This window comes from Pristiophorus japonicus, chromosome 7 (genome assembly GCF_044704955.1).
Source record: "Pristiophorus japonicus isolate sPriJap1 chromosome 7, sPriJap1.hap1, whole genome shotgun sequence".
Lineage (NCBI taxonomy): Eukaryota > Metazoa > Chordata > Chondrichthyes > Pristiophoridae > Pristiophorus > Pristiophorus japonicus.
In genome coordinates this window covers 197,610,005-197,635,560 of record NC_091983.1, presented here as the reverse complement: position 1 = coordinate 197,635,560, position 25,556 = coordinate 197,610,005, and the positions used below count along the sequence as shown (strand labels likewise).

Here is a 25,556-nt window from a genome sequence, read left to right as displayed (position 1 = left end):
GTTTATTGGAGAGGTCATGAGTAAAAAGAAAATGGGATTGCAGGATCCAAAGTGGATCAAGTCTGCGAATGAAGAGAGAACAAGTATTTTTCATCGATATTTTTCACCTGCCGCATTGTAGCAATGCGCCACCTGGCGGCCGGGAATGGTTCCGAACAAGGGAGTTCTGGATAAGGGAGGTTCAACCTGTAGTTGTATCAGCGTCAACCATCTGATTCAGTTTTCGTGGATCAACGCTGGAACTAGTTTCCTGCTGTTGACAGGGTGCGGTGACATGCTCTAAAATAAATTTGGCGCACAACCAAAAAAAGAGACATTACTCCAAGTGGTTACATAGTCCAAGCTACAAGATATTGCTCATTACCTCTTTAATATCATCAAACCCAAGTGTTATACTGGGCTATTGGCAAGAGCAGCCTGACCTATACTCAATTCCCCACCTGTAGCAACACAAGAAGCTGGAAGCTTCTCTTCTGCCCAACACAGAATTGGCTGGAAATAAATGCTTTAAATCCACATTACTGTCCCCAACAGATCCTGTTGCTCTGCAATAGTGGAAACTATAGATTATAAATCACTAGCAGGCAAGTAACAGACAATTTTTGTGCGTGTTGATTACTAGGAAGGATTGAGCTTCAAGCACAGCTGTCATACTAACTTTTCCCAAACTCTGAAGCACACTTCGTAACCCCCAATGACAATAGGTAAACAAGCCACTCAGATCAGGATGGTTCAAGGATCTACTCTCCTGGATAGCAGTTGGAGCATTTTAATTGGTCTCCGCTGTGATGTTTCTACCCTCCTCTTCCCAGTCACTGATCCCAACATCTGCTGTAGTATACGTCAGCACCTTTGAGGCCAAAAGTGACAGAAAATACAAAAAAACAGAATGGATTCTAATCGGAGGAAATGGATTTAAGCTTCCAGATCAAAAGGGCATAAATGTGAAGAAGCAGGGAAGACTACATCACTGTTGTAGTCCTGTATGGTGTGTAACTCTTAACCACTGCAGTGTTTCCTCCTCCTCTTCCTAAATAGGATAAATGTGCATTAATTTTTGTTGTAGAGGATGAACATGTAATGAACAATGCTATGTGCACCAAGTTTCAAAATACCTGAAAAGGTAAAGATGTCACTCATTTCAAAAGGCCATTAAAACCCCTCAACTTAAGTTCCCACATACTCATTATGACAAATATACATACAACCGGCATATAAAATAAAACTAGATTAAAAACAATTGCAACTGTAGTATTTCTCACATTTGAAAATACAGGTAAAGTGTCCGAAATCTGGAAACCTTGGGACCGTGGCAGCTCCGGGTATTTCCGGATTTCAGAGTGGGTCAAGGTAATGGGGGGGCTGGGGGGGAGCGGTAGTTCTGGTTCGGCAGCGGGTCAGGGTTTGGCCACGTCGGGAAAAACCTGCGTTGAAGACCTGCAAAAAAGGCAAGTTAAAGTTTTTATTTTTTAATTCTTTCCCAGCGATTTAGGTGGTAAGCGTTTTGCAAATTTTTATTTTTTGGAATTTTCGTCCTCCTTCCTAGGCCCAGCGGTAATCGGTTTTTATAAAATGTCCGGATTTCAGAACATTTTTCAATTCCGGACGACCCCGCCATGGATCAGCCCGGTGTCGGGAACATCCCGAATTTCAGAACTCCGGATTTCAGACACTTAGGCCCCAAGTTTCCACATGAGTTGCTCCTGATTTTTATGAGCAACTGGTGGAGAACGGAGTATCTTAGAAATCAGAATTCTCCACATTTAAGTTTTCTGCAGTTCTAGTCAGGTAGAACAGTTTCACTTTTGAACAGAATTTTTTTCTCCCAAAAGGGGGCGTGTCCGGCCACTGACGCCTGATTTGAAAGTTTCCACAGTGAAAACGTACTCCAAACTTAGAATGGAGCAAGTGAAGATTTTTGTAGGCTTGAAAAAACCTTGTCTACACATTAAAAAATCAGGCGCAGGTTACAAATTAGGCGTCGGGAATGAGGTGGGGGTGGGGGAAAAAGAGAGGGATATCATTAAATTTTACAATAAATCCTTAGTTATACTTATACAAATAAATCCAACCTGAATAAAAATTTATAAGCAAAGAATAGATTAAATAAACCATGTTCCTACCTGTGTGAAAGTGCTTCAGGCAGGCCTTTCAGGCAGCGGTTTGCCGTCGGGACTGACCGACGGCAGGGGGGGGAGGGGGGGGGGGGGGGAGGGAGGGAGAAAGCTGCAGGAAACCTCAGTACTTGAGGCAGCCGTTTGCCGTCGGGCCCGACCGACGGCAGGAGGAGGGAGGGAGAAAGCTGCAAGAAGCCTCAGTACTTGAGGTAGCCGTTTGCCGTCGGGCCCGACGGATGGCAGGGGGGAGAAAGCTGCAAGAAGCCTCAGTGCTGATCATGGAAGGACAATGTGGTTTTATTAAAAAATGTTAAAAATTGAACAGCTACAAAGAATTTGAATAGTCTCAAACAAGTGCATGTGTCCCGTTTATCAGAGTCTATCTTTAATTACAGAATGCACTCCCTCACCCTCACACACAAATATCAAGAAAATTAAAATGCAAGCCTTTGCAAGGGTTCAATAAACAAATTTTCACTTTTTCTGCAGCACTTTTTAAAATGGCCTAGTGCCAATGTTTACTTCAGACTGCGCGTGCGCGAACGCTCCAACGGGCATGCGCAGGGTTGCCGGCACGAAAAAAACTCATTTAAATTGTACCCGCCCCCTCCTACTTACAAAATTGGCGCGAGTGGTAGGCTCCGCCCCCTGTGCGCCGCACCAAGCAGACATCGAGCTGCAAAGCGCTCGAGAATAGCGCGGTTTTTCTTCAGGTGCCGTTTTCGGCGCAAAAGACGGGCGCCCAGCTCGGAGGGGCGCCTGTTTTGCCGCTTGTGGAAACTTGGGGCCTTAACACCTAAACTACATTTAACGATACAAAGAATCTTTTCTCAAATCCTGAGAGAACTGTATTACCTACTGCAGTTAGTTTGTGCTACAAGCAGGAAAAATCATTTAAAGCTTTGGAATTTAACATTTTAATGTTACCCTCAATAATAAGTTACATTTTTACCTGCCACTTGCAGTACTCAACTTATTGTTGAATCCCAATGCAATCACATTGTGTGAACTTTGCATTTTACACCCATGGTCTGCTCCATTGTCTGCCTGAAACTTATAATTGCACAATACTGCAGAAATCAGAGTTGACTAATCTGAGTTCACTAATCATTTCTAATAACAGTTCAGTAGGCCAAACATTTTTCTCATTCCATTTTCTTCACAATTCTTTTGCACTGCAATATAATAAAAATGGGACGTGTCGAATTGCAACATCAAAGTTTGATTGATCCCTTTGGATGACAAGACCCAATTGCCGATTGGTCCCTTGGAGGACAAGACACACCCAGCAATTTCTCTGGAATGTGTAATTAGATCCTCCCTGCCTACGTAATCAATTACTTTGCAAAGTGTACATTGTACAAAGCCATTCTGACTGCTGACTCCAGACAGAACAGAGCTCACTTGGAACAGACAGGGCTCACCCTTGAAGGTTGTGACCTTCTCTCACCCCCTAAACAAGTTTCTGACCACCTCCTCCCAAAGTTCCTGACCTCCCCCCCCACCCCCCCAAGATTCCTGACCACCTCCCTTGCCCAAGTTCCTCCCATCCCTGCGACAAGTTCATGGCCTCCCCAACAAGCTCCTGACCACTTCCTCCTCTGCCCCACTCTACTTCATACCCAATAAACTGTTGACAGTGAGTCATGACATCCAGATTTCATCCAATCCAATGATGTCACTTGCTATACAGGCACCCAGCTTTGAGAAATCAATTTCCTCCTCTCTCTTCCCCCACCTTCCCTCTGATTCCTCCACTCCCTCCCCAGCCAGCGCGGACCCAGCCTTCTCCCATGGAGCTCAAGGAAAGTGTGGCCCACATTGCACTGCAGGCTGCAACTGTGGAGCACTGCGCATGTGCGGCCTCGGTAACCAGCGTGCATGCGCAAGAGGGGATCGTATGCAAATGTGCGACTCCGGTATGCCTTCCGCATGTGCAAAAGGTCTCAAAAATGTTCATGCAAATAATCATTCTGATAAATGCAGATGCTCACACCTAGCGTAGCAGTTGTCAGGTTGTTTATGGTCACATTTTCCAAGCCTTATAGATGCTTCAGATTTGTTGATTGTTTCTCTTTTATACAAGGCAGGCATCACAGCCAAATTTAACCCAGTCATGGCCTAATGACCATCTGAGTACTTTCCAGGAGCTTAGATTTCAAGAACATGAATCTCAGTTGATTTTTTAAAATCTCTCCACAGTGACACCACCCCCCACACCCAAAACTGGCCGAGAGCAGGGGGGGGGAAAGAGCACACGCGAGCGAGAGAAGAGAAAAGTGGGAGGGCTGGTGGAGAGAGAGAGAGAGAGAGAGAGAGAGAGAGAGAGAACGCGCGAAGGGGGTGGGGGGTGGAGAGAGAGGGGTGGGATGGGGATGGGAAGAGACACAGGTTTGGGGGGGGGGGGGGGGGGGGGGGGAGAAGAGAGAGAGAGAGAGAGAGAGAGAGAGAGAGAGAGAGAGACAGAGAGAGAAAGGAAACTCAGGGAAGATGGATCACGTTCTTACAACCCCCGACAAGAGACATCGTTGGAGTGGATGATATCCAGAAGTCACAACACTGTCATTATTCACTTCATACCCAATAAACCCGTTAACAATCCGTACACAATGCCTGTCCCATCTATGGTGGGGAAAGAGGATGAAGTTGCGCTGGGGTAAGGCACTTAGGATGGCCCTTGTTGTCTTCTGGGGAGGCTCTGTCCTCTGTCGCTTCAGGAAGTCAAAGTGGAGCGAGTCACAATTTGCAAAACCAGAGACATCTTGAAATGAGCGGTTCCAGTGACACATTCCTGTGAAACTTCAGTGTGTGGCTTACCCTCCAAGGGGACCATTCATAGACAAAGGGTGGAGCATGGCAGCCATTTTGGCAGTACAAATAAGCACGTCCTATTAATATCTCTAACCTCCTCCAGCCTGACAACTCTCCGAGATCTCTGAACTCCTCCAATTCTGGCCTCTTGCACATCCTCTATTTTCACCCTACTCTCCAAAAATGCCACACTCAACAGCCCGCTTACACGACTCACTATACCAACCCTGTACAAAAATGTTATATAGTGGCATTATATATGTGTTACATATAGGCGACATGCTGACCAGTACACTTGAGGAATAATTCAGCTGTCAGACAAGTGATTAGACAGCAATGCTGGACAATAAACCAAGGTCAGTCTGAACCAGAAAGCAGCTTTTAGGCCCCAAGTTTCCACACGCGGCAAAACAGGCGCCCCTCCGAGCTGGGCGCCCGTTTTTCGCACCGAAAACGGCGCCTGAAAAAAACCGCGCTATTCTCGAGCGCTTTGCAGCTCGATGTCTGCTTGGCGTGGCGCACAGGGGGCAGAGCCTACCGCTCGCGCCGATTTTGTAGGTAGGAGGGGGCGGGTACAATTTAAATGAGTTTTTTTCGTGCCGGCAACCCTGCGCGTGCGCCGAAGGAAACATTGGCACTCGGTCATTAAAAAGTGCTGCAGAAAAAGTGAAAATTTGTTTATTGAAACCTTGCAAAGGCTTGTATTTTAATTTTCTTGATATTTCTGTGTGTGAGGGTGAGGGAGTGCATTCTGTAATTAAAGATAGACTGTGATAAACGGGACACATGCACTTGTTTGAGACTATTCAAATTCTTTGTAGCTGTTCAATTTTTAACATTTTTTAATAAAACCACATTGCCCTTCCATGATCAGCACTGAGGCTTCTTGCAGCTTTCTCCCCCTGCCGTCGGTCGGGCCCGACGGCAAACAGCTGCCTCAAGTTCTGAGGCTTCCTGCCAGCTTTCTCGCTCCCTCTCCTCCCCCTCCCCCCCCACCGTCGGTCGGTCCAGACGGCATACCGCTGCCTGAAGCACTTTCACACAGGTAGGAACATGGTTTCTTTAATCTTTTCTTTGCTTATAAATTTTTATTCAGGTTGGATATATTTGTATAATATTTGTATAAGTATAACTAAGGATTTATTGTAGAATTTAATGACTTCCCTTTCCCCCCCGCCTTCCTCGTTCCCGACGCCTAATTTGTAACCTGCGCCTGATTTTTTAATGTGTAGACAAGGTTTTTTCAAGCCTACAAAAATCTTCACTTGCTCCATTCTAAGTTAGTTTGGAGTACGTTTTTACTGTGGAAGCTTTCAAATCAGGCGTCAGTGGCCGGACACGGCCCCTTTTGAAAAAAAAATTCTGTTCAAAAGTGAAACTGTTCTACCTGACTAGAACTGCAGAAAACTTAAATGTGGAGAATTCAGATTTCTAAGATACTCCGTTCTCTACCAGTTGCTCCTAAAAATCAGGAGCAAATCATGTGGAAACGTGGAGCCTTAAAGTGCTGCATTAAGCTTCACCTATTTTTAGTTATTAACCCATGAACTAATTAAATAAGGCTGCAGCTATACCATAGCTAAAAAGCTCAGCTTGTTTATACTGCCTGACTGTAAAGCAAGACTCTTGCAGCCAGGAGAGTGAGTGCTTACAAGAGGAGAGCTTGGCTCTCAAATGGGAAATTTTAAATGTATTCAGAGTACTCAAAATAAGCTTTGCTTAAACTGATGAAGCGCCCAGGAGGTCCAAGTGACTATCTCCTTGAACACATTTTAAATTCAACTCAACACCATACTAGTTGTTTTATGCAGCCTCAAGCTAAATTAGTGTGCTTCCTGCTGTGCCAAAGCAGAGACAGTCAACTTTCTTTTGCAAAAGAAATGCTCACACCTCAATTTAGTGCAATCTTGAATGCTCAAAATGAAGGGATTAAAAACCAAGGGATCAAAGAAGTCCACCCAATGCAATTCAATTATATTACACATTTAGGGTCAAACACTTGTTTATAGAAATTTAGAGCATGGAAGGAGGCCATTTCGGTCCATCGTGTCCACGCCGGCCGACCAAGAGATTTCCAGCCTAATCCCACTTTCCAGCTCTTGGTCCGTAGCACTTTTAAGTGCACATCTAAGTATCTTTTCAATGTGGCGAGGGTTCCTGCCTCTGCCACCCTTTCAGGCAGTGAGTCCCAGACTCCCACCACCCTCTGGGTCAAGACATTTCTCCTTATATCTCCGCTAAACCTCCCCCAAATTACTTTAAATCTATGCCCCCTGGTTGTTGACCCCTCTGCCAAGGGAAACAGGTCCTTCCTATCCACTATCCAGGCCCCTCATCATTTTATACACCTCAATCAAGTCTTCCCTTAGCCTCCGCTGTTCCAAAGAAAACAGATCCAGCATCTCCAATCTTTCCTCAAAGCCAAAATTCTTCAGTCCAGACAACATTCTTGTAAATCTCCTCTGCACCCTTTCCCGTACAATCACATCTTTCCTGTAATGTGGTGACCAAAACTGCACACAGTACTCCAGCTGCAGCCTAACCAGTGTTTTATACAGTTCAAGCATAACCACGTTGCTCTTGTATTCCATGCCTCGACTAATAAAGACAAGTATTCTATATGCTTTCTTAACCACCTTATCTACCTGGCCTACTACCTTCAGGGATCTGTGGACCTGCACTCCAAGGTGCCTTTGTTCCACTACACTTTTCAGTGTCGTACCATTTAATGTGTATTCCCTTGCCTTGTTAGACCTCCCCAAATGCATTATCTCTCACATATCCAGATTGAATTCTATTTGCCACGGTTCTGCCCACTCGATCAGTACATTGGTATCTTCCTGCAATCTGCCGCTTTCTTCATTATCTACCACATGGCCTATTTTAGTGTCATCTGCGAATAATCATACCTCCAACATTTAAGTTCCAGTCATTGATATATACCACAAAAAGCAAGGGACCCAGCACTGAGCCCTGCAGAACTCCTCTGGATACAGCCTTCCAGTCACAAAAACACCCATCAATCACTACCCTTTGCTTCCTGTCTCCGAGCCAATTTTGGATCCAACTTGCCACTTCGCCCTGGATCCCATGGGTCATTACTTTCATGACCAGTCTGCAATATGGGACCTTATCAAAAGCTTTGCTAAAATCCATAGACATTACATCATACACACTGCCCTCATTGACCCTCCTGGTTACCTCCTCGAAAAATGTTAGCTACTACACAGACAAAATACCCCCAATACTATCTTGAAACCCCAGGAAGCACACCCAATTGAAATCACCAAATGATCCAAGTTTAACAAAGAATTACTGGTTGCAGAGTAACTACAAACAAGTTGCTATCATTAATTTCCTTATATTCTTAAAACACAACCAAATTATTTATATTTCCCCAATTAGTGATCTGATCTCATGCTTCATAATTTTCAGATTAATTCAAATAGTAATGATGCACTAAATAACCTGATACATGCCAATTTTGCCCTATTCTTAGTATTTAAGGCAATTCCTTAGTTTCATTACACCCAATCTATGTCAGGCAACAACCATTTAAGCTGCTTAATTTTAGAAATGAATACATTTACTATGGTAAGTACTGAAGACGCAAGGTATTAAAATTATACTGACTTATCAGCTCTTGATTTTTTTCCCCTCACCTGTTTCACTTCCTAAACATGCTCTATCTCAACAAAAATCTCTGTTCGATGATCCAACATATATTCTATCCAATTCTAAATAGGCTTGTATAAAATATCAAATATTCAAATACCTGAGTATATAGGCTTCCTGCCTGTCTGTCTTTGTCACACTTATGATCAAACAATGCACATTTTCCAATAGCTTGTCCCACTCAAACCTAGAAGAGAGAAACTTCCATTAGTTTTGAAAATAAGATTCCAAATTGGCAATCCTTGTATTACACATGTCCAATATATTACACAACCTACCAAAATGTGAGATACTCCAAATTAAGCACTTTTAATATGCTTCAAGCTTTTCATAACAGACCAGACCATCTTAAAATGGTAATGCAACACATTGTCGTCTGACTAGACACACTCTATACAGGGCAAGAGATCATAGGGAGAACACTGTAAATGTTCTGATTATCTGTTGTATGTATACTACTATCCTAGTCTGCTTGCACTGCTTGGTTTGCGCCACAAGTGTTTTTTTCTTTTACTACATCAAGATTTATACTATTTTAACAGAAATCGAACAAAGTACACAAGATCTTCAAATGGACTAATCTCCCAACCCGGCGGTTATTGTCAGCAAACTTTACTACTACTCGGTGGATTTGCCGGTTACAACCTTCAGAGACTGGGTGGATCGCCAGCGTGAAAAGAACAAATTCTATTACTACCATCAGCATTTCAGACGAGTGCCGGATTTGACTGACTGCCAGTTGGGTGATTACCTCTGCTACTATGAGGCAGAGATACAATGGAGAAGGGACAAGGTAGATCAGGAAATTATGAAAATTATTCAGGAGCGTCTGAGGGCCTGCCAGCAAAGGGAAAGCCACAGCTACATACAGAACTGCGCTAAGAAGCTGGAACAATTCAAGAAAGCAGCCAAAGGCTACCAATCGAGATATGGCGATCTGGAGGCTTATGGTAGTTCCAGAAAATGTCTAATGAAACAGAAGCATCGAATGATTGAGAGCAAAAAGGCAGCGTCGGAAGCTTAAGAGTGCTGCAAAGCACTGGGGACTGGAAAATCATTTTTTTTTTTTTTAAATGAAATTTGTGACAAACCTTCACCTATAATGTACAGTCTGAATGTGTTCGAATTGGGCAAAAATGCTGAATTTCACATGAATGTCAGAGATACCTGCTAAATAATAAATAATGCATAACCTGTAAAATAAAACAGGGTTTAGTTTCTCAAACAACAGCATCTGAATGATGGCCAGTTTCAACTTTAATAAATGCATACATAGATCTCTCCAATATTCACATATAAATAGTAAAAGCGTAATCAAAGGGTATGGCTGAGTTACTAAATGAGTACTTTGCATCGGTCGTCACTAAAGAGGATGCTGCCAACATCACAGTAAAGGAGGGCATCCGCAAAGCCTCCTTCACCACCAGGACCTGGGAATCCTTGGCCCAAGACCGCCTTAAGTGGAGGAAGAGCATCCGAGAGGGTGCTGAGCACCTCGAATCTTGTCGCCGAGAGGTCTTTGAGAATGTAACGAGCAGGGTGGATAAGGGGGAAACAGTGGATGTGGTGTATTTGGATTTCCAGAAAGCATTTGATAAGGTGCCACATAAAAGGTTACTGCACAAGATAAAAGTTCACAGGGTTGGGGGTTAATATATTAGCATGGATAGAGGATTGGCTAACTAAGCAGAGAGTCGGGCTAAATGGGTCATTTTCCGGTTGGCAAAGAGTGAATATTGGAGTGCCAGATGGATCGGTGCAACTATTTACTATCTATATTAATGACTTGGATGAAGGGACAGAGTGTAATGTAGCCAGGTTTGTTGATAATATAAAGATGGGTGGGAAAGCAAATTGGGCCCAAGTTTCCGCCCTCTGGAAAAATGGGGCATCTCCATAAGGTGCGCCGACCTTCTGAAAGAAAAAGGTACCAAAAACTTACCTTGTGATTCTCCGGTCTCATCAGGACGTCTTCGAGCTTGGTGTGACGCAGCACAAGGGGTCGGGGGCGGAGCCAGGTCCCGGCGCTGAAAACAGTGTCAGGACCTCTGCACGAGTGCTAGAGTGTGCGCGCATGTGCAGTAGCTCCAGGCCGAGGCTGCGTGGGAGGGGCCCGACCCTAGCCCTGGCCGAATGGGCTCACCGGGTGAAGATCGGACTGGACCTCCCTCCCGTTCAACTCCTCCTCCTCCTCCGTTCAGCCTCTTCTCCACCCCACCCCCACCCCTCCCTCCTTCCCAGTCATCGGCGGGGGCCGCCCGGCATCTCGCTGGGGGCGGGCCCCGCCCAAAGTGTCGGCGGCGGCCCGACCCGCCCGTTCAGCCTCAGCGGCACAACCCGCTCAGCCTCTTCCCTCCCTGCCCCCTCCTCTCTTCCTCCCTGCCACCACCCCCCCCCCACCCCTCTCGCTGTCAGAACCACCGACAGAGACAGAGAGACACCGACAGAGACAAAGAGACACACACTGGAGAGGGCCCCATCCCAGCACACTGTTAGAGGGCTCCCGGTGCTGCAATCGGTGAGTAGAAATAATTTTTTATTATTTTTTTTTGGATTGATTTATTGATCTATTTATCATTTATTATTGATGATGGCTCTTTATTTGTAAAAGTGAAGTGTTTAATGTTTGTAAACTTCCCTCCTCTCCCCCCCACCCCCCGGCCCCCCCCATCTTTCATTCCCTACACCTGATTTATAAAAGTGTAGGCAAGGTTTTTCTGAGCGTACAAAAATCTACTCCATTCTAAGTTAGTTTGGAGTAAGTTTTCGCTGCCTAAACCTGAAACAGGCACAAGTGGCTGGACACGCCCCCTTTTGAAAAGAAAATCTGTTCTAAAATGAAACTATTCTAACTGACTAGAACTGGAGCAAACTAAAATGCCGAGAATTGCAATTTCTAAGATGCTCCATTCTAAACTAGTTGCTCCAAAAAAATAGGAGCAACTCAGGCCGAAACTTGAGCCCATCATATGGTGAGGACACAAATAATCTGCAAAGGGATATAAACAGGCTAAGTGAGCGGGCAAAAATTTGGCAGATGCTGAGTATAATGTGGGAAAATTTGAGGTTATCCTCTTTTCTATTATTTCTGCCAAAGCAAATTATAATTTAAATAGATAAATTGCAAAGTGCTGCAGTACAGAGGGACCTGGGGGTCCTTGTGCACAAAACACAAAAAGTTAGTATGCAGGTACAGCAAGTAATCAGGAAGGCAAATGGAATGTTGGCCTTTATTTCAAAGGGGCTGGAGTATAAAAGCAGAGAAGTCTTGCTACAACTGTACAAGGTACACCTAGAGTACTGCATGCAGTTTTGGTCTCCATATTTAAGGATATACTTGCATTGGAGGCTGTTCAGAGAAGGTTCAATAGGTAGATTCCGGAGATGAGGGGGTTGCCTTATGAAGAACGGATGAGCAGGTCAGGCCTATACTCATTGGAGTGAAGAATGAGAGGGGATCTTATTGAAACATAAGATAAATGAGGGGGCTTGACAAGGTGGATGCACAGAGGATATTTTCCACTCATAGGGGAAACTAAAACTAGGGGACATAGTCTCAGAATAAGGGGCCTCCCATTTAAAACTGAGATGGAGGAGGGTTGTAAATCTATGGAATTCTCTGCCCCAGAGAGCAGTGGAGACTGGGTCATTGAATATATTTAAAACGGAGATAGACAGATTTGAACGATAAGGGAATAAAGGGTTACAGGGAGCAGGCAGGGAATTGGAGTGGGGGGGTGGGGGAAGAAAGAGATAAACCTGGCAACTACAAGCCAGTCAGCCCAAAGTCAATGGTGGGGGAGCCAATAATCCAGGACTAAATTAATTGGTACTATGGGGTAATAAATGAAAGCCAGCACTGATTTCTTAAAGGTAAATCGTGTTTGACTATCTGGAGTTCTTTGATGAAGTAATGGGTAGTTCGGTTAATGTGTATATGGACTTTCAAAAGGAATTTCATAAAGTACATTAATTGATTTAACAACAAAATTGGAGCCCATGATATTAAAGGAGCAGTGGATGCAGGGTTACATAATTGGCTAAGGGACAGAAAGCAGAGAGTAGTGGTGAGTGGTTGTTTTTCCAGATTGGACGGAAGTGTGCAGCGAGTCCCCCAGGGGTCAGTGACAGAACCACTGCTCTTTTTGATACACATTAATGACCTAGGTTTGGGTATACAGGGCATAATTTCAAAGTTTGCGAGTGAGAAAAACTCCAAAATGTAGTAAACAGTGAGGATTGTAACAGATTCCAGGACATAGACAGACTGGTGAAATGGGCAGACACAGTGTGAAATGATTCATTTTGATAGGAAGAATGAGACGACACAATATAAACTAAATGGTACAACTTTAAAGGGAATAAAGAAGCACAAGGCTTGGGGGATGTACACACACAAGTCTTTTGAAGGTGGCAGGATAAGTTGAAAATGCTGTTTAAAAAGACATATGGGATCCATTATAAAGAGGCTGAGAGTACAAAAGCAAGGAAATTATGCTAAACCTTTATAAGACACTGGTTAGGCCCCAGCTGAATTCTGGGCATCACACTTTAGGAAGGATTTCAAGTCCTTGGAGAGGGCGCAGAAGAGATTTACTATAATAGTACGAAGGATGCAATTAGGAGTAGGAACTTTGAATGATTTTTCATCTCCCTGGCCTATGATGTGCTGCAACTAATTATACCGTTGGACCTCTCTGGTCCAGCACCCTTGGGACCTGACCAGTGCCGGACTAGAGAATTTTCTGAACCACAGGAGGCCAACTAGTGACAACGCTGCTGACAACGACCCAGACACGTTCTGCATCCGGGTCGTTGTCAGCAATGTTGTCACCAGTTGCATGCTGACCGTTGTCAGGAGAGTTCAGTTTATAAATTCTGTTTAGTGATTCAGGTCAAACCTGCACCTTTTTAAAAAAAACTCTGAAGCTGGAGCTTGTTTCAGTGAGGGTGACGCACATTTATGGCTTCGCTTTATGGCCCGAAGTCAGAGCAAAAAGCATTAACTCTTCGCCGCGACTCCCACCCCACCTCAGGAGGCACTGAAGCTGGGCCTGAAATGCTGCGCAACGACCCAGCCGTGTTCTGCACATACGCTGTGCCGAAGCCTACTGCACAGCATTTCAGGTCCAGCTTCGGCACCTCAATCAGCCGCCACGTCCTCGCTCCCTCTCCGCACCGACCCAACCAAGGAGGGAGCACCAGAGAGAAGAGTAGCCAACCTCAGGACACAGCCCAGGTCGCACCCCCCTTTCGGGAATGATGCCGGACCAAAGAGTTACAACCTGTAGTAGCCCTCCGGCCACCCAGCAGAATTAAATCAGTATAGAACAAGAGTTTTTTTGAATTAACGACTCCAGAATTCTTCCAAATAAAAATAAGATCTATCATTCCTTCTGCTTGAAGCTACAAATAATATTTCTGCACTCTATAAATACATTGAAATAGAGAACGAGTCTGCTTACTCTTATGAAACTGCAATTTGAACTTGGTCTGTACCTCACTGATACGTGTTCTCATTCGCAGCAACTCAGATAATGGAGCAGTCTATGCCCTTCTGCAGCAAGACCTGGACAACATTCAGGCTTGGGCTGGTAAGTGGCAAGTAACATTTACGCCACATAAGTTCCAGGCTATGACCATCTCCAACATGCGAGAGTCTAACCATCTCCCCATGATAGTTAGAAACATATAGAAACATAGAAACTAGGTGCAGGAGTAGGCCATTCGGCCCTTCTAGCCTGCACCGCCATTCAATGAGTTCATGGCTGAACATGCAACTTCAGTACCCCATTCCTGCTTTCTCACCATACCCCTTGATTCCCCTAGTAGTAAGGACTTCATCCAACTCCTTTTTGAATATATTTAGTGAATTGGCCTCAACAACTTTCTGTGGTAGAGAATTCCACAGGTTCACCACTCTCTGGGTGAAGAAATTCCTCCTCATATCGGTCCTAAATGGCTTCCCCCTTATCCTTAGACTGTGTCCCCTGGTTCTGGACTTCCCCAACATTGGGAACATTCTTCCTGCATCTAACCTGTCTAACCCCGTCAGAATTTTAAACGTTTCTATGAGGTCCCCTCTCATTCTTCTGAACTCCAGTGAATACAAGCCCAGTTGATCCAGTCTTTCTTGATAGGTCAGTCCCGCCATCCCAGGAATCAGTCTGGTGAACCTTCGCTGCACTCCCTCAATAGCAAGAATGTCCTTCCTCAGGTTAGGAGACCAAAACTGTACACAATACTCCAGGTGTGGCCTCACCAAGGCCCTGTACAATTGTAGTAACATATTTACCATTGCCCAATCCCCCATCAACATCCTGGTGGTCACCATTGACCAGAAACTTAACTGGACCAGCCACATAAATACTGTGGCAACAAGACCAGGTCAGAGGCTGGGTATTCAGCGGCGAGTGTCTCACCTCCTGACTCCCCAAAGCCTTTCCACCATCTACAAGGTACAAGTCAGGAGTGTGATGGAATACTCTCCACTTGCCAGGATGCGTGCAGATCCAACAACACTCAAGAAGCTCGACACCATCCAGGACAAAGCAGCCTGCTTGATTGGTCCCCCATACACCACCTTAAACATTCACTCCCTCCACTACTGGTATAGCGTGGCTGCAGTGTACACCATCTATAAGATGCACTGCAGCAACTCGCCATGGCTTCTTCGGCAGCATCTTCCAAACCCACAACCTCTACCACCTAGAAGGACAAGAGCAGCAGGTGCATGGGAGCACCACCACCTGCAAGTTCCCCGCCAAGTCACACACCATCCTGAAACTCCCTCCCTAACAGCACTGTGGGAGCATCTTCACCACATGGACTGCAGCGGTTCAAGAAGGTGGCTTACCACCACCTTCTCAAGGGCAATAAATGCTGACCTTGCCAGCGACATCCACATCCCATAATTTAAAAAAATTAACATTAACAACTTGTCTGTTCCAGATGCTAACTGACCTGTTGAGTCTTTCCAGCATTGGAGTTGTTTTTTTTCATTGCTTTCTGCCTCTATTTATAAGAGCAAAAGAAATAGGAGCAGGCCCCTCGAGCCTGCTCCGTCATTCAATAAGATCGTGGCTGATCTGATCATGGACTCAGCTCCAATTCCCCACCCACTCCCCATAACCCCTTATCGTTTAAGAAACTGTCTATTTCTGTCTTAAATTTATTTAATGTCCCAGCTTCCACAGCTCTCTGGCAGAAGATTCCGCAGATTTACAACCCTCAGAGAAGAAATTTCTCCTCGTCTGTTTTAAATGGGCGGTCCCCTTATTCTAAGATCATGCCCTCTAGTTCTAGTCTCCATCAGTGGAAACATTCTCTCCACATCCACCTTGTCAAGCCCCCTCATAATCTTATACGTTTCGATAAGATCACCTCATTCTTCTGAATTCCAATGAGTAGAGGCCCAACCTACTCAACCTTTCCTCATAAGTCAACCCCCTCATCAACCTAGTGAACCTTCTCTGAACTGCCTCCAAAGCAATTATATCCTTTCGTAAATATGGAAACCAAAACTGCACGCAGTATTCCAGGTGTGGCTTCACCAAAACCTTATATAGTTGTAGCAAGACTTTCCTGCTTTTACACGTCATCCCCTTTGCAATAAAAGACCAAGATACCATTAGCCTTCTTGATCACTTGCTGTACCTGCATACTATCCTTTTGTGTTTCATGCACAAGTACCCCCAGGTCCAGTTGTACTGCAGCACTTTGCAATCTTTCTCCATTTAAATAATAACTTGCTCTTTGATTTTTTTTCTGCCAAAGTGCATGACCTCACACTTTCCAACATTATACTCCATCTGCCAAATTTTTGTCTGCTCACTTAACCTGTCTATATCCTTTTGCAGATTGCATGTGTCCTCCTCGCACATTGCTTTTCCTCCCATCTTTGTATCGTCAGCAAACTTAGCTACGTTACACTCAGCTCCTTCTTCCAAGTCGTTAATATAGATTGTATATAGTTGGGGTCCCAGCACTGATCCCTGCGACAACCCATTAGTTACTAGCTTCAGAACGAGGAAGCATCTGCGGTTCCATTTTCTTCTGGACAACCTCCAGTGTTCTTATTGATATGGCGCCCCTCGAACAGCTCCTGGATTCACTTACCCTCCACTACTGTCTATGAACCTTGGTCACTGGTTTGTCGATGCTCCCTGTCTACACATCAATTTCATCTGGGAAAACACCAGAGAAATTTGACGGCAACAAATTCTCTAAAAATTAACACAACTTTAAAAGTATTGGTTTTCAAACTAAGGTCTGCAATGGCATATTTCTGCCGATCTGGAGCTAGGCACATGTGCTACAATCAGTGTTTCCAACTCTCTGATGATTCCCCAGAAATATTATAAGCATTACAACACAAATATTGCAATTCTGGTTTTAGGTTAAAATAAAATTCATTGCTTTCGTAAAACTTAATTAATATCAGTAATTTGCAAGATTTTTTTTTTAGGTGTGCCAACTAGGTCGACAAATTTGACGCACAACTAAGTATTCCAAATATAAGCAGAGTTATCCAAGCAATGAGTACATGTGTGTTGCAGGAATTATCATGAACGTTTTTTTTTAAAGTAGAAAAGGTGACTATTGTTGTCAAACCAAAGGGGAGGAGACACTGACCTCAAGCCTGCCTGCTTGTGTGTGTAAAGTTAAGATTTTATCAAGAGCTACACATCCACAGGTTATGTGCAAGCAATGCCTGCATTCTCTAATTTGTAATTAATTCTAATATGATTTTTGTATCATGCACATTTAGTACTTTCATAGCAAAGTTAACATTGTGCACATCCAAACTTGTGCAGCTTATATTTCAATGACAATTCTTCATGCACTGTATAACAAGTACCCCTCATTGGCTTGGTTAATTGAAGACTTCCAGTTGTGGACAGATCTAGAGCACGTCAGTAAATATCTTCTAGGCGTTATTGCTGGAGTGTGCCCTATTTTCCATGGGATAAAAAGTATTAATGTTATTTGATGACTATCTATATGTAACAATATTCTGATAAAGCTAATAGGGATAAAGCTAGTAGATAAGTTATGATCGATGTTGTATTTAGTGTTCTGATGAAGTAATCATAAATCTCAATTGGCAGGAAAGTAAATTTACTCATCTAATCCAAAGCCAAATACTTTCTGGATTCACACCAACAGAAACCCCAAACTATTGAAAAGCATTTATTTCATGAAAATGAAACAGAACATTTATATTGATGTTTTAATTTATCAGGACTCAGCAATCAGACCAGGAAAGCACTTGCTATACAGTGTTCAAAAATGAGTCGCATTGAACACAGGAACAGAGTAGGACATTCAGCCCAACAAACCTGTTCTGCCATTCAATTAGATTATGACCGATCTGCAGCTTAATTCCATCTAACCGCCTCGGTTCTGTAACCCTTGCATCACAAAAAACTATCAATGACATTTTTTAATTGACCAAGCCTCCCAACAGCTTTTTTGGAAAGTTCCAGACTTCCACTACCCTTTGAGTGAAGAGCTTCCTGACATCACCCCCGAACAGCCCAAGCTCTAATTTTATGGTTATGCCCCTTTTTGGATTACCCCACCAGAAGAGATAGTTTCTCTATCTATCCTATCCACTCCTTTAATTATCTTAAACACCTCAATTAGATCACACTTTACCCTTCTATACAGAAGGAAATACAAGCCTAGTCTATGCAACCGGTGTTCGTAATTTAACCCTTATAGCCCAGGTACCATTTTGCATTGCACCCCCTCCGAGGCCAATCTATCTTTCCTGAGGTGCAATGCCTAGAACTGAAAGCAGTGCTCTAAATGGGGTATAACCAAAGCTTTATAAACAGTTGTATTTTCTTCCTGTCACCCATGATCAAGAATATCTAATTCAGTGTTCTATTCAAATCGTGTTTTATTTACTAAGTTCTAGGAATCTAAATTCATTTGAACCGTAAAAAGGCAACAATTCCTTCCAGGAATTCTGCACATTAAACTGTTTAAGCAGCTAGTCATCTTTCATTTATGCAACAATAAATGAAAACTCTTTTATACTACTAATAGAAAGGCAATTTTTTCATACAGTAGAACCATCTGATCTTGTCCCCTAGTTCTAGATTCTCCAACGAGGGGAAACATCCCATCTGCATCTACCCTGTCAAGGCCCCTCAGAATCTTGCATGTTTCATTATGATCATCCCCCATTCTTCTAAACTCCAATGAGTATAGGCCCAATCTTTCTTCATAAAACCCCTTCATCTCAGGAATCAACCTCGTGAACCTTCTCTGAACTGCTTCCAATGCAAGTATATCCCTCCTTAAATAAGGAGGCCAAAACTGTATGCAGTACTCCAGGTGTGGTCTCAACAATGTCCTGTACAGTTGTAGCAGGATTTCCCTACTTTTATACTCCATTCCCCTTGTAATAAAGGCTAAAATTCCATTTGCCTCCCTAATTATTTGCTGTACCTACATGCTAACGTTGTGTTTCATGCACAAGGACCCCCAGATCCCTCCATACTGTCACATTTTGTAATTTCTCCCGATTTAAATAATAATTTGCTTTTTTTATTTTCCTACCAAAAGTGGATAACCTCGTTTTCCCACCTTATACTCCATCTGCCAAATTTTTGCCCACTCACTTAGCCTATCTATATCCCTTTACAGATTCTTTGCATCCTCCTCACAACTTGCTTTCCCACCTATCTTTGTATCAGCAAATTTGGCTACAATACACTTGGTCCTTTCATCCAAGTCATTAATATAGATTATAAATAGTTGAGGCCACAGCACCGATCCGTGGCACACCACTAGTTAAGTTTGCCAACCTGAAAATGACCCATTTATCCCGACACTCTGTTTTTCTGTTGGTTAGCCAATCCTCTATCCATGGTAATATATTACCCCCAACCCCATGAGCTCTTATCTTGAGCAGTAACCTTTTATGTGGCACCTTATCAAAAGCCTTCTGGAAATCCAAATACACGACATTCCAAATTCCCTTTTATCCACCATGCTTGTTACATCCTCAAAGAACTCCAGCACATTTGTCAAACATGATTTCCCTTTCATAAAACCATTCTGACTCTGCTTGACTATTAGGACTTTCTAAATGTCCTGTTACTACTTCCTTAATAATGGACTCCAGCATTTTCCCAATGACAGATTTTAGGCTAACTGGTCTAGTTTCCTGCTTTCTGACTCGCTCCTTTCTTAAATAGGGGCATTACATTTTCCAATCTGCTGGTGTGAATGTTTAAAATGTATAGAGACATTGAAGTTGAGAACGTGGGAATTGTATAGGGACAGTATAAGCTAACAAAGAATTCATGGAGGAATAGCCATGACATCTCGGACTCGAGACTGCGAAATGTTACAACACTAACACATATTGAAACAAAACCCACAGCTTGCAGAAAAACCTCAAGGTCTTATTAAATCATGTTATTAACCTGAAACATTAACAGAAGGTCTTTGTTTAAAATCAGACCATACTTAGGTCGGCTTATGAGTGGACAAAGGGAAAGAGGGACCAAAAGAGATAGGTTGAACTAGGATATCACTCTAGCCCTATCTTGTTATCTTTTGCCGAGAATGTATAACTGTTGTCGCTTTACGATGTAACTTCACCTATCCGTAGGGAGTGTGTACGCTCTATCCAGAGGGTATATCTTCTGTCTGATAGGTCTTGCCGGCCGGTAAAATAAAGACTGCTTTGTTCAAAGCACAAGAGGTATTCGACTCAGTAATTTTACTGAACCAGATTGAGAGAAAATAATCTACATTTACACTGGGACCTCTCCCAGAATCCATGGAATTTTGGTAATTACAACCAATGCATCCACACTCTCTGCAGCCACTTTTTTTTTTTAAGACCCGAGGATGCAGGCCATCAGGTCCAGGGGATTTGTCCACCTTTAGTCCCATTAGTTTGCCTAGTACTTTTTCCTCTAGTGATAGTGATTGTTTTAAGTTCTCCCCACCAAATGGCCCATTGATTATCAATTATTGGGATGCTTTTAATGACTTCTACCATGAAGACTGATACTGAGAATGCGTGAAAATGTATAGCAAAAGAGACAGTGAAGTGAAGAAAGGAATCATGGAAGGATAACTAAAAGAATGTCAGACTGCAAATGTTACAACATCAGCACAAATAACAGACTTGCTCAAGGTCTTGGTTACTAGTCACGCCAGTAAAATTGTAGCAACAACAAGTAATGGGTGAAAAAGCTCTTTGTGCAAAACAGTTGCTATTTAATTGAGCAAGGAAGGACAGGTGTCAGCCTGAGTGGACAAAGGGAAGGAGGGATCACAAAAGGATAGGGTGAACTGAATGTCCCTCAATCTTATTACGTACTGAAAGTGTATAACCGTTGCGCCCCTACATTGTAACGGGGCTTGTCCGAGGGAAGTGAGCGCACTCTGAAGGGAGAGCGTTCCTTTGTTCTGATAAGTCCCGGCCGGTGAAACAAATAATAAAGACTGCTTTGTTATAAGCTGCTTTGGTGTTCGCGTCAGTGTATTCGCTGAAACAGATTGAGGGAAAAAGAATCCGAGGGAAAAAGAATCCGTATTAACAATACAAAATATTTGTTCAAAGTCTCTGCCATTTCCCTGTTTCCCATTATTAATTCCCCAGTCTCATCCTCTAAGGGATCAACATTTACATTAGCTACTCTCTTCCTTTTTTATATACCTGTAGAAGCTCTTGCTGTCTGTTTTTCTATTACTTGCTATTTTGCACTTGCTTCAGCAAAAAGAGCTAGTTAAATTAATTTAATCCAGTTTCTAGCATTTCTAAGTCAAACTTGGACTCGGCTCCAGACATTTTAATGTAATACCGATATCAAAACCTAAAAGCATTTATCTTTAATTCTATACATTTTTTTTTTAGTATTTTCTTTCTTTCATTGGCATGCCCAATTGTTTTTTGCTGATTTTCTCCCTCTCCTGAAGGTATTGATTTCTGCTGGGGCACCAGTCACATTTTTTGCAAGTGATCATTTGTCACATGCTGGTACTTTGCCAAAGGAGCTATTCCTAATCACCCCAAATCCAATTCTACCACCAAACAACCCCACACATACACTTTCCAATAGTTAGCACTGGATAGCAATAAGAGCCTGAGCAGATTTTTATCTTATGAAGCACTAAAAAGTCATTATACCACAATCTTTAGAACTAGTACTGGTCAAGGAAATCCACGATAATGCTGCAGTATTATGCTTCTTTTGTATTAATTTCAACACTTCCCTGCATCACAGTCTAGCTCTTATTTCAAGACCGTGCTCAAGAATAAACTTACTAAATGAGTCTGGCAATCAGTCTTTTGCATTTGTGGAGTGCCCTGCAATCCCCCTATTTAACAGTCTACATTTTTGGGGGAAATTCTCCCTGTATAGTTCATAGGAAACCTTAACAGAAAATCACCCACGTGCTTTATAAAGATAGGGTCCTCAGTGGCCATGGAATCATAACCAAGCAAAACCAGTACAAACTGATCCAAACTCTCATACCGATCCTGTGGAAGCCCACAGACATGGGAGATAAACTCGGAAGCACATGTAGTACATATATTCAACAAGTTGATAACTGGCGTTTGTACTGGATTTAGATCTCTGAAAAAATGAGACCAGGCTAAAGCCAATGAAGCAATCAATGATAATATGGTCAGAATCTGAACACACACATTGGAGCAGGTGGTCATTATCATCTTCAAATCCAAACACCTGAGCTACCTCAGTTTCAGCTGAAGCCAAATCAATACAGGGTACTAGAGTTTACTGTTAAGATGCCAATTTAACATGCCAATGTTGGTACCTGTGAAAATGGTTATCGATTCCACCACAGATTGAGACCGATTTAAAACAGTAGATATTTTACCACCTAGGAGTCTTTAGTCAACAATTCATTCACATTCAAGATCAGTTAAGTTAGCTCTACAGACAGGGACAGGTATTTTCTAAATCACCCGTTTGTGTGGAAATGGATGGGCACCTCAATAGGAGCTGGATTGCAGGACACATTATGCACTAATGTGTGCACCAGTGGTGGCATTAAGGGCCCAAGTTTCGAGCCGCGCCTAGAACGGCGCAGTCCAGACCTGGACGCCTGTTTTTCGCGCCATAGTGCGCCTAAAAAACCCCTCCGTATTCTCCACCTCCCTGCAGGTCCTCTGGCCCTCGGCGCGGCGCAGCAGGAGCTGTAGGGGGGCGGAGCCAGGTCCCTGCGCTGAAAACAGTGCCGGGACCTCTGCACATGCGCGCTACAGTGGGCACGCAAGTGCAGTAGCTGCAGGCGCCCGAAACTGTGTGGGAGGGGCCCGAAGCACGCAGCCCCTAGCCCTGGCCGAATGGCCTCACTGGGGCTGCGTGAATAAGGCTCCTCCGACGGCCAGCTCCCGCGCTCCCCCCCCGGACTGGACCCGTCTGCCTCTCTCTCTCTCTCTCTCTCTCTCTCTTAAACCGCTTCCTAAAGGCCTGCCTGAAGAACTTTCACACAGGTAGGAACATGGTCTATTTAATCTTTTCTTTGCTTATAAATTTCTATTCAGGTTGGATTTATTTGTATAAGTATAACTAAGGATTTATTGTAGAATTTAATGACTTCCCCACCCCCCACCCCTCGTTCCCTACGCCTAATTTGTAACCTGCGCCTGATTTTTTTAATGTGTAGACAAGGTTTTTTCAGTTCTACAAAACTCTTCACTTGCTCCATTCTAAGTTAGTTTGGAGTACGTTTTCACTGTGGAAACTTTCAAATCAGGAGTCAGTGGCCGGACACGCCCCCTTTTGAAGAAAAAATTCTGTTCCAAAGTGGAACTGTTCTAACTGACTAGAACTGCAGAAAAAAAAATGTGGAGAATTGCGATTTCTAAGATAGTCCGTTCTCCACCAGTTGCTCCTAAAAATCAGGCGCAAATCATGTGGAAACTTGGGCCCTAAGTACCTACTAAAGAAATGATGATTCTGTCACTATGGGATTTCATTGTTTGTTGGCAATGGATCAACTGCAGAGCTCAAACCAGTTTCACGACTGGAGTTACAGGTTATAAAATCTACAGGATCCCAAACACTTATTCCCCAGCCTTCTGAATAAACAGATATTGGTGCTTGACTGGTGTCTCTCCTTTAGGATTATGCTTCTGATCGCAGTCATAACCTAAACTATCCCCAATGTGAAGCATAATATGCCTTAATTTGTCTTTGAAATTTAAGATCCCATCAGAATGAGCTCTACTGCTGCCAGAACAGCTTTCCAGCAACTGAGAATATCACAAATCCCTTTGCTGGACTTTAAACAAAAGTCATAGATTGGATTGCTGTGCCATACTGGTAGACAACTGGCACTGGCTGGAAATTATCTGAGGTGCTCAATACAAATGATGAAGCTGGCAGTAGCCAACATTCACGGTATGATCATCAATATCTATCTCCAAGACCACTGTAGGCTAGGATAGAAATGCATGATAAATGGCTGCCCCAATATCCCATTTCATGTTTTTTTGATTATTTTCTCTTAGTTGTGTTTTAGAACAAAGTGAATTTTCAAAGTTTTAAGAAAGGCCACAGGCATTGATTGGAGAGTCTACATTAAAACCAGAGGAGCCAGGATGATCAGATGTTAAGCATCTTGCTTCAGGTGGCCAAACAAATTCAAGCCCACTGTGAAGAACAATCTATTCATTTGGGAACAGCATAGGTTATCTGCAGAGAATACATCTGAGAGTTTGGTTGACAGACCTGCTGGTGAATCCCTGCAGAGAAGTGACACTGAGCAAAGTGGAATCCTTTTGACTGCCCCTCTACTTTCATTGGCTAACTGTGAAATGGTATCTGGCGTCATCTCACCAGGTGTTTCAGTCCGCCTTTAAAAAAAACTTAAGTGCATGTGAGGGCGCATGTGAAAGATACAAAAAGTTCAGATCACATGACTAGGTTATGCCATTGCATTGTTATACCATAGTCATATCTATGTACCCTAGAAAATCTCTCAGGCAGACGCTAAGCATGCAAAAAGGCTGGGGAAAATGAGTCATCCAGTGACATGCTGAAAGACAGACTGGGATTGAGCTTGGTAGTGACATACTCCTGTTGAATTGCCTGTCTTCACCCACCATCTTGTATGAAAAATAGCCACTTTAGCAGTCATAGGACTATTGGCATCCAATAACTTTTATTTATATAGCCCCTTTAACAGTGAAACGTTCCAAGGCGCTTCACAGGGGTAGAAAGAAATAAACTGACCAAGCGACATAAGTAGAAATTAACACAGGTGACCAAAAGCTTGGTCACCTGCTTTAAGGAGCGTCTTGAAGGAGGAAAGAGGGGTAGAGGGGTGAAGAGGTTTAGGCAGGGAATTCCAGAGCTTGGGGTCTAGGCATCAGAAGGCACGGCCACCAATGGTTGAGCGATTATAATCAGGGAAGCTCAAGAGGGCAGAATAAGAGCGCATCTCGTGGGGGGGGGGGGTGGTTGGAGAAGATTAGAGAGATCAGTCAGTGCCTCAGAGAGGAAGAACTGTATTTTTTCTCAACGGTAAAATTTTTTTCAAGAACTGAAAAACGCCCAAATTGTATTTTGAAGTGCAGAAGTGACTTTTTGCTATGAAGAGGTTAAACAATTTCTACAGATAGGAGGAAAACTGAAGATGCCTCTCATACATCCATAAACACAATTAGGTCTTGCACATGATGTACACATTAACCTAATTTGACAGGTCATGCTTTTATAATGGAAAATCTGTAATTCAACACATCACAAAATAAAAATTCCATATCAACAGGTCAACATTTCATCGTCACACTGTCGTCAATCAAAACGATTCTAGAAAAAATTGCCAACAATTTTCTTGGTAACTTAAATTTCTGTGGGGCTTCTGTTCATAGCTCATTCATTCTCTGCAGTTTTGGAAAGTTATGAATCTTCTGAAGTTAGATTAGGAGAATCTCCACAGAAA

At 43.3% G+C, this 25,556-nt stretch overlaps 1 protein-coding gene across 4 annotated transcripts in view; it reads right to left on the bottom strand.

Moving 5' to 3' along the window:
- amd1 (adenosylmethionine decarboxylase 1) overlaps positions 1-25,556 on the bottom strand; it is a 66,484-nt gene that overhangs the window by 10,315 nt on the left and 30,613 nt on the right. For 3 of the 4 annotated variants that reach the window (XM_070885693.1, XM_070885696.1, XM_070885694.1), the window contains exon 2: positions 8,704-8,790. The exons of the other annotated variant lie outside the window; for it this stretch is intronic. In XM_070885693.1, coding sequence (XP_070741794.1) covers positions 8,704-8,790 — 87 coding nt within the window. The remainder of the gene's footprint in view (positions 1-8,703; positions 8,791-25,556) is intronic. 4 annotated transcript variants of the gene reach the window in all.